The sequence below is a fragment of the Gekko japonicus genome, unplaced genomic scaffold, assembly GCF_001447785.1.
Source record: "Gekko japonicus isolate JY-2015 unplaced genomic scaffold, Gekko_japonicus_V1.1 scaffold547, whole genome shotgun sequence".
NCBI classification, from domain to species: domain Eukaryota; kingdom Metazoa; phylum Chordata; class Lepidosauria; order Squamata; family Gekkonidae; genus Gekko; species Gekko japonicus.
Window position 1 is genome coordinate 704,360 of NW_015167551.1, and position 9,998 is coordinate 714,357.

The 9,998-nt window shown below is 45.3% G+C and overlaps 1 protein-coding gene across 1 annotated transcript in view; it reads right to left on the reverse strand.

The window, feature by feature from the left end:
- Window positions 1-9,998, reverse strand: part of PSMB2 (proteasome subunit beta 2) — a 45,186-nt gene that overhangs the window by 4,493 nt on the left and 30,695 nt on the right. The window contains exon 4 of the mRNA XM_015413695.1: window positions 4,013-4,190. Coding sequence (XP_015269181.1) covers window positions 4,013-4,190 — 178 coding nt within the window. The remainder of the gene's footprint in view (window positions 1-4,012; window positions 4,191-9,998) is intronic.

Genomic DNA, 9,998 nt, shown 5'->3' on the forward strand with positions numbered 1-9,998 from the left:
ACGTGTAGTTTGTGGCATTTGCAAGCTCGTCACAAAACAGAAGCTGGGGCTGGGGCACTGAGAAAATCTGAGCATCTTCGGTTTCTCTTTCTCAAGCAAAATTCTAAGTCTTGTGAACGCTTTTAAGTGTTGGCAAGGACTCGGACAGAGATCAAGAATGGCATTTAGTGGTTAGTGTGATGTGTTTGTATCTTTCAGTAGGTAGTTTTCCATTATAGTGGAATGTATTTAACCTGATGCGATGGGGAGGGTCGGCTGATGTTGTTCTCTGCCCTCAGTTTCTGGCGTCTCCTTCTACCAAATACAGCTGTTCCATAAACAACAACTGGGTGGTGTCGTTCAATGGATGAGGCATATTGCCCAAGAACATTACAGTTAGGAAGCTCTGTCTGACACAGCGATCCCCAACCTTGTGCCCATGGGCAACATGGCACCCACCAATAGGTTTTCTAGAGCCCATCTGCTTCTTTCCCAAAGCATCTCTTCCCGCACGCCAGTCCTGGCTTTCCTCCAACTCACTGGAGTATAGATCTCAGGAACAGGATTCATAGCAGGAGGATGCTTGCCTTGCAGACTACCAACATTTTGCAGTCCGCCACAGTCCTCATTGGTCGCCATTTTGTGGTGGAACCCATTCCCTGTTTTCACAATCCTGCCCATGCCTGCAGGTTCAGCCAGTCTGGAGACCATTGGGCTATTCTCCTAGCCAAGTTGGTCTGAAAGTTCTTGCTGCTCTAAGAAAATATTTTTAAAAGTCTTGCTTAGCAGCTATGACGGACCCCGTCTACTTCCCTCCCTTAGAGGCAAGATTTTCCCTCCATTTTTCTTTTGTGTCCCTTCAGTGTATTCTTCTCTATAAAGTAGCTTTGGCAGTCCCACCCTGTGTCAGTAAAATGTAAGGGCTAGTTTCTCAGCCCGGGACCTGAGGGAAGGGTTATGATTTCCCTTTAATTTAAATGACAGAAAATGGCACTTGAGACGTGTTTAACATTCAAAAATAACAGAAGGTTTTATTTAACATCAAGGGGAAAGGTTAGGTGAAGTCAGGGCTTGAAAATGCTGAAGTAAAATAGAATAAGCATAGTCTCTTATTTTTAAATAAGTGAGAGTTCCATGAATTATTCACAGTTATTATAGTTATTTAGTTTGAGAGGCTTTTGTTTCTGGGTTTTCCCAAACCACTCCAGCTCACAAAAGAGTCTGCTGTTATACAAATAGACTCTTTTGGTGCCCAGAAGACTGGTACCCTCTTCCCAGTACCTTCTCTTGGAACACCAGAAACCTTGAGTTGTTAATTGACTTTTAAGACTCCACAAGTAGTTTCCAATCACACTAGACCAGGGAATTTCTACTCAGAGACCCTGTTTAACTGGGTAGGGATTCTTCTTCTCTCCCTAGAAGATTTATCCCCTTTTCCTTTGGCCTGAATGGGAGACTTCTTATGCTACCCAACCCTCCTTGCCAAACTTTCCCCCAGTCTGCTGTCAAGTGTTCAAAACTGCCCTCAGCTAATGCTAAATTAAGACTATATTGAATCAGAGGTGAATTCTGACTTGGTCAGCACTAAAACCTTGTCTGGCAGGGCTAGTCTAAGACGATTTTGTCACAGTTAAGGCAGGAATCTGAATCTGTTCTCCTCAGCATCCAGTTCTCACAAGACTTTTTTTGCTCAACTGATGCCAGCCAATCAGATTGCCTGGAGCAGCCTGTCACACAAGGCTCTTCTGCTCTGTAAAGTATTAACCCTTCACAATCCTGTAGGTTTATGCACAGCACTTTTAAGCAGAGAGCCAGTTTGGTGTAGTGGTTAAGTGTGCGGACTCTAATCTGGGAGAACCGGGTTTGATTCCCCACTCCTCCACTTGCTCCTGCTGATGTGACTTTGGGTCAGTCACAAGCTCTGGCACAGCTGTTCCTGAAAGAGCAGTTTGTGTCAGAGTTCTCTCAGTCCCACCCACCTCACAGGGTGTCTGTTGTGGGGAGGGGAAGGGAAAGGAGTTTGTAAGCCGCTTTGAGACTCGAAGTGAAGGTCGGGGTATAAATCCAATCTCCTCCTCCTCCTCTTCCTCTTCCTCCATAAAAAGAGCCGTCCATCACAGCAGTATATTACTACTAGGAAAAAGGCCCATTGTGCAAATAAATACAACGGCCTCTAGAAAGAGGCTCTGGGCGGGTGCCCCGGCCTTGGACACTCAGTGTCAATTTGCTGTGGCAACCTCAGCAGGGTATAATGACACTGAGTCCACCATTTTCTCCAGAGGAACTGATCTCTGCTACCTAAAGAACAGTTGTAATTTTGAGTGATCTTCAGCCCTCACCTGGAGATTGGCAACAATGGTTCCCCAGAGGGAATGGTTGGTTTGGAGGGTGGAGTCTATGGCTTTGTACCTGTCTGAGGCTCCACGCCTCCTGAAACCTCACCCTCTCTAGGCTCCATCCCTCACATCTCCAGGAATTTTCCACCTGGAGATGGCAACCCTATCTCCTTCCCAGCCAATCATCAACCTACCTTTATTTCCCCCCTCACTCTTCAGCTTTCCACCCCCCACACACCTGCAGCCTCTCCCGTGCTCTGAAGCCCTGACTGCTACGCCACATTGGCTGTCATACGGAGGCCACCTCAGCAGCATATAAGGATACCGAGCCCACCATTTTCTCCAGGGGAACTGATCTCTGCCATCTGGAAAGCAGTTGTAATTCTGAGTGATCTCCAGCCCTCACCTGGAGATTGGACACATTTTACCTCAGAATAGCAAACTGTTTAGAATGTTAGAGGCAAAAGCCAATCAAGTCGCATATGCAAACGACCTCTGTGTTCCGAGGCAAAGGCCAATGAAGCTGCATATGTAAATAACCTCTGTGTTCTGACTGGCTATGGGGGGGAGAGGAACAGCAAAATGTTTAGAATGTTGGAGGCAGGACTCAGGCAAAGCAGCCAGTGGATAGGGAGACCCTCTGAATGACAGATCAGAGAGCGAACTGATTTTGAAGCGTGTGGAATGTTCTAGAGAAGTGCCACCACCATTCGGCTTTTATTTATAAGGGAGATATGTTGATCACTATAACAGTTGCAGAATAAATGCTCAAGAACCAACCATTTTAGTTTCAGCAACTTACACCACAGCGCTCCACGTGAACCTCAACTGAACATTACCCCTAGATTCCTGGGCACCATTCCAACCCCCCCTTCCCTGACATGCATACATCGAAGACATGGCTCAGCCCCAAATCACAAGTAGCAGTTGTTCCCTGAAGGCCCTCTGGCACCACCTTCTAGCTGCCGTGGTTGCCTCAATAGCTGGGCCCAGCCCTGCCATTTGTAATGGCTGCCTTGTCCAGTATTCAGGGCACACACACAGAGTATGTGTAACAAAAAAAAAGCCTGCATTGAGAACATCTGACTCTTGTGTTGCAGTATGCATCTTTTAGTTCCAAGGACCAACAAAGTCAGGCTCAGCTTGTGAAGGCTCAGCTCCACATACCGTGTTTCCCCGAAAATAAGACACTGTCTTATATTTATTTTTTCTCAAGAAGACACACAAGGGCTTATACCACAAATGCATAGCAATCCTGCTAGGGCTAATTTTTGGGGTAGGTCTTATTTTCGGGGAAACAGGGTACAACCCTCTCCCTGTCTGCCGAAATCTTCCTTGCTCTTCTCATTCAGATTATACTTATTTACTTCATTTACACCCGGCCTTTCTCCCCAATGGGGACTCAAAGCAGCTTACACCATTCTCTCTGCCTCCACGTTATCCTCACAACAACCCTTGTGAGGTAGGTTAGGCTGAGAGTGTGCCCAAGGTCACCCAACTAGCTTCCATGGCAAAGCAGAGATCTGAACCAGGACTCCTAGATCACAGTATAACATTTTAACCACTACACTTGCTCTCTATATCAATATCTCTGTACCTCTATCAATCCACCAGACACTACGTTCCCCTTGCCTGGAAAATGTCAGTAAGTCATGCCACTTCGTTGAGAGGAGAAGCTCATGTGTGGCTACTGCCACCAGCTTGGGACTTACTTGGTTTGTAGTAGCGGTCAAGGATGCTGAGCGTTAGGAAGGCTCCATAACCATGGGCTGCAAAGGGAGCTTTGGCCAAAGAGGCGAGGTAATCCATGTAGTAGAGGGCAGGCCCGTCTTGCTCATCGTAGCCTGCCAGGAGGAGGTTGACGTGATAAGGGGTCTGCAAAAAAGAAAGGGGGGGGGGAGACCCAATTCAGAGCACCAGTATGGACACATCAACAGGTAGGAAATCAGAGCACTGTCCCATTGTACCATTTGGGGCACTCAGCCAAAGTTAGAACACAAACTGTAGCGACTTAGTACCCAGCTTACATATTACATTGCACACACAAACACACGCACACACACAAACACACGTATATATTCCTTAAAGACATTTAAACCAATGAGTAACAGCAATATCTGCTGTTACTCATCTCTCTGCAGTCATCAGAATGCTAATTGTGTGTTTATGAAGGCTCAGCACCTGCCTTTAATTAGAAAAATGCAGAAAGAAGAATAAATTAGCCAGGCAGACTGACAAGGGCATCAACACACAAAAATGCAAGCAAAAAAGAAAACTCAAAGCAACCCTCTCCCCATCAAGTCAAGCACATCCTAGCATCATCTTCATGATGGATCTTAAACTGTTTGGAATACAATTTTGTCCAAAGAGAGGTACAATAAATCAATATCCTGGTGTGTGTACAGAGGGCAGAATTCAGTCCATACAGAATCTCAGGTCTTTCTTTGTATTAAGTCCTTATGAATCATGACTTTATACTGAGAAAAGTATGTGGGTGATGTCTGGTAAAGATCCAGAAGTAAGTAGGGTTGCTAATTCCAGCTTGGGAAATTCCTGGAGATTTGGTGATGGTGCTTGGGGAGGGTGATTCAACACTGCCCTTTCCTCCAGGAGAACAGCTCTGTAGTCTGGAGATCAGTTGTAATTCTTGGGAGAATTCCAGGCCCCACCAAGAGATTGGCTGTCCTAGAAAGAAGGGGAGTGGGGTATCTGAATTAAGATTACCAGTGGCCAAAGAGAAGGACTTCAGTCTCCTCTACTATGACCTCACTGCCCTCCAGGCTAATAAGCTGAGTAAACCCTTCAAAATATTAAGAGCTGCAGCACAGCATGCAAATTAGATTCATCTGCCTTAGTGCCGTAATACACAGCCCAGATGTTAGGTTTGTGGACATGAACACTTTTGCTCATCAGGCTCAGAAAGCAAATGCACATCTAGAAGAGCCTTAAACTCAAGTATGAAGCTGTTTGGTGATATTTTGGTTGATCCTAACAAAAAGGAATTACAGGACTGTTGCTTTTGTAAGTCCATTATTCTGTGAGCGACACTTATGCCTGAACTTTGTTAATGTACAAGCCACCTATAAAACCTTCTAAACACAAATATTAGCAACTCTAAGTTCTTTAGGCCATTTTGTGACCTAAAAGACGTTCCATGGACAACCTCAGACTCATATATGGAATCAATCAAATTAGAATACTGGCAGCCAACAGGGATGTACATCCATTTATCTACTAATAAAATTAAACTACACTCCCTTTTGTTGTGCTGTCATGAGGATGAAAACAATATCCGTTAATAGTAGTTACTCCAATGCTTGACCAGATTTACAGGGAAAAGATGGTGGGCAGGTGATAATTAAACAGACAGGAACCCTTCCCACCAGTAGAGTGAAACTGATCTTGCAACAGAAGATATTTTTCCTTGGATAGGGTTTTCTTCATTCTATCACACTACTGTCATTGAGATGGTGCATTTGTAAGTTCTGGAGCTTTTGCACATCACATAGTGTGTGTGTGAGAGAATGACTGATTTGCTATTTTTGCTAGCAAGAGAGTGTTGCTGCTTAATTAGAGCAAGGTTTTCCCTTATTTCCTTAAGTTTTAATGCAAGCGCGACTGTCAATTTTGTACTCTGACCGCAAGTGAGTTAGTATCACGACCTTGGGCACTGCAGCAATTATGGGCACACACATTGACAAACTATGTGTTAGATGCTGCAGTGAGCACACAGAGTGATTTCCACTAAGTGCTTTTGCACTCGCTACCAGTACAGTGAGCAAGAGGTGGGGAGCTGTGCCTAAGACCCAAAGCAGGAATTGTGGCAGAGCCATCATCTCTGCCTTTCTTGGGATGCCAAGGCCAAACCCCCTACTGTGCCCCTTTGCAACTCTGCCAGCCTTTCTTAGAGCGCCAAATGTCTCCTTGCCTCTACTTTGTGAGAGATGTTGTAATTGCCTATAAAGTCAGGCAGAAAAGATCCTTTGGGTGAAGGATAGTACCCTTGAAAAGTTAAAGCCAAATAGAGCTGGGAAGTGGGGGGAGGTTACAGCTTCACTGCATAAATGTCCAGTGAAATGAAAACAAAGAAATACAGATGCAGTAATGAAACAAATCCAAAAGAAACAAAAAACATTTGCAAAACAAAGCCAAAACTGGCACTCCTAAACCAGGGTACCCCAAATCCACTGAAGTCTGAATGTACTTCACTCCAGGGGCACACTGCAGCATATTTTTATTTCTTTTATAAATTTACAAGTTGCTCTTCAGCTCAAAACCTGCAAAACGGGTTACAAAAAAAGTATATTAAAAAAAACCCTTATTCTGTACAGATTACTCTTGGTTAGTATTACTGCTTCTCAACAGCCTCGTGTGGAATGGGTCCCTGTTCCAACAGCCGGGAAGGTCCTGTCTATTCAAGTTGTCTGGAAACCACTTGTACTTTCTTCAGCAGACACAACCTAGCATCCTGACTGCACCCACCATGGTCTTGCAGTCATTCTGAGCTGGGGAACATATAGCAACACACTGTTGGACATGCAGGCCCAATTCTATACCCCTGCCAACACCTTCTGCCCAGGGATGCTATGAGGTATCCACCCTGCAGGCTGGCCATTTGGAACATAGAATGATTGGCCAGGTTTTCTTTCTTTACAGATGGATTGCAGAAGTTGTTTTGAATCCCTACTGTGTCCACAAACTCACTTTGAAGTGCAGGTGTTCATGTGCATGTGTGGCAACCAAGTCAAGCCAAGTGGTTCTGAGCAGGCAGACTGCTGAAAAGAGATCAACCCCCTTCCCATGCATGCATGGAGTGGGGATTTTTATTTCGTGAAATTTCTTAGACACAGGGTGCATGTTACATCCCTCAAGTGAGAAGTAGCACTGCCCAAGCTGACCTGAGGATTGTGAAGCTCCCCCAGAAAAGGGACAGGCAGAGAAAGCTAGGAGGGACCACAGGCAAAGACACAGGGACTCTGGCAGAGATCCTGTGTGCTACTTCCCTGTCATCCCTTTCTTACCTCTTCTGTAAAAGCTAACTGTCTCTTCGGGTTGAGAGGTGGGTAAAAATGAAAAACAAAACCATAAGTGGAGATGGAAGAGGAATAGAGGAAAGCTTCCAGGGGCTCTACAATTCCTTCCAGCTGCCAGGGAAGCCTTATGAATTCTCAGAATTACGTGTCCTATCTTTTGGGCAGAGAAGCAACTGGGAGGGCAATTTTGAGCAGGGAAATAGACAGCAAGGAAAGGGTTAATCTCCCCGCCCTGTAGTGAATATCTCAGCACTTTGTGCTTTTGACAACGTACTCGCCCCAATGGTACAACCCCCCCAACCCCCCCCCCCCAAACCACCCCCCCCCCCAAACACATCCATTCCACTCCAGCTTCCAAACCCTGGCACCCTCATACTACAAGCTACAGACACCCTACATCCAAGAGAGAAAGAAGAAATATTGGATCCAAGCCAAACAGCTCAGCAGATGATTACTAATAAATCTGATTAATAAATAGATAAATAAATAATACATAATAATTACTGATTTTTAGTAATAATTTAGGGTTTCCCCATGCAAGCTGAAAACTAGACAGTGACCAGGAGTCATTGTCATTATAGTCTGGGGTAATTTTATTCCAGTTCCCTTAGAACACACTGAACACTTAACAGAAGTGTTAACAGTAAACTTCTACAGAAGATTGGGGGGGGGGGATCCATAAGAATGTCAGAAAAGCTTCTGAAATTACAAGTTGCTCCCCAGCTCAGACTTAATTAGCTCATGTAACACCCCCTTATTTACGCCTAGGCATCTTGCACATATAGAAACTGGCAAATCGAAGCCGCGCTGTAATTGGAGAGTCAGATTCTGTGCCACAAATGGGGCTCAGCAACAGCAACTTTTGTCTGCATGTGTGTCAGATGTCAAAGCATACATACATAAATGATGTGCAAACTAATTAGACTAGGACAGCTGTGTAACAACTTGGCACAGTCGATCGCAGAAGACATTTCAAGCCCTCCTCTTGATGATGCTGTTCTTCCAATTCCACACTGCTTTTCAGGAGTGTGCTTTTGCAAGTATGGAATGACACATTACAAGAAATACAAGGCTGCTGCCAAAAACAGGGCAGAGCTTTCCTCTGCCATAAGAGTATCGCTTAACTTATTCAGCATCCCATAGGACCTGTGCTGGGTATTTCACCATTTCTGTTAGTGAAACACCATGCACACAAAATCAGTAATGGGAGGTTGGGGGTGACAGTGTGACCTCTGGCAGAAGCCAAAGTCACAGGGAAGGGGGGAGGGGAGGGGAGGAGACACAATGGGCAAGAGGAAGGCATCCCACCAGGCATGGACAGCAGGAGAGGAACTCACAGGCTCCCTCTGGACACAGGCCAGGTAGTGTCACCTATAATTAAATGTATCTTAAGGAGCTGCATTTTACTGAGGGGAGAGAAAGCATGTGCTCGTGGGGGGACAGGATGCTGCAGTTCAGAGCACAAACATAGCCGCCTTCAAGCTCCTAGCAGGTGTATCCAAGAGAGGGGTCCACTGAAAGGATCCAGCAACCCCAGGACACTATCGAAACCATAGCATTCTCAGAAGCAGCTGAACTGGGCCTTGGGCATGGATCTTTCAGCCCAGGCACAAAGCAGATCCACACAACCACTCAGGTTATTGTCATTCTGTGACTGGCTGCTAAGTGGGGGAAGCCAAAAGATCATTCATTCATTCATTCATTCATTCATTCATTCATTTGATTTATACCCTGCCCTCCCTGCCGAAGCAGGCTCAGAGCAGCTTACATAAAAATTAAAACAGATAAAAGAGAACATTTATAAAACCATTAATAAAGTGCTAGTGTACAATATTGCATAAGCGATGGCTAAACACGGTATCACATCAGTCACAGTGGGAATACAGTCAGCAGTGATTTTTAGGACTGTTGTCTTGGTCCAATGCTAGTTTCGGTTTATGCTGGCAAGGCACAGGCTGGCGATGATGATTCCAGGGCATGGGGTCTTAGGCCTATATTCAGCTATTATGTGCAGCTCCTCAGTCAATGAGGTGAGGCAGGATGCAAGTTCCCTCTGTGGTGGCCCAACTCACACCAACAAGCTCTTCAAAGTGCCCCACATGTATGTGTAAACCAGACCCCAGCAGACACGGGACTTCTACCTGGGGAGATCTGGGTTCACAGTCCAGTCACTCACTGGTTAGCTCACAGCAAACCTGTCTATTCAGGATGCAGAAATATGGGTTTCTGCATTGTTGCAAAGCCGAGAGAGACCTAGCTTCAGATTACCCAAGATGAGATTGGTTTACAACAGTGATAGTCAGTTGATCAGGACTTTGAGACAACACCTGCAGCTCTTCTGAGCACCGTTCCCAACGTGGAATCTATCACGTTTCTTCAGGAAATCAGGCAAGGATATTACACAGTGAGACTTGTGAATGGTAGTTGGCTCCCAGTTAGCAAAGGGAGAGGTTAGAACCACCCTGCCTCTTGCAATATTAGAGATCAGTTTGAAGTGTACTTTAACATATGGAAGCATTTATTTTTAAATACCCAGCCTAATAAAGAGTTCTGGAGATCTGGAAAGCTTACACAGTATTTTGTGTGATGACAAGTCTGACTTGCAAGCCCTTTCCCCTCACTCCAGACATGCAAGGGCTGGCTAAGGTTC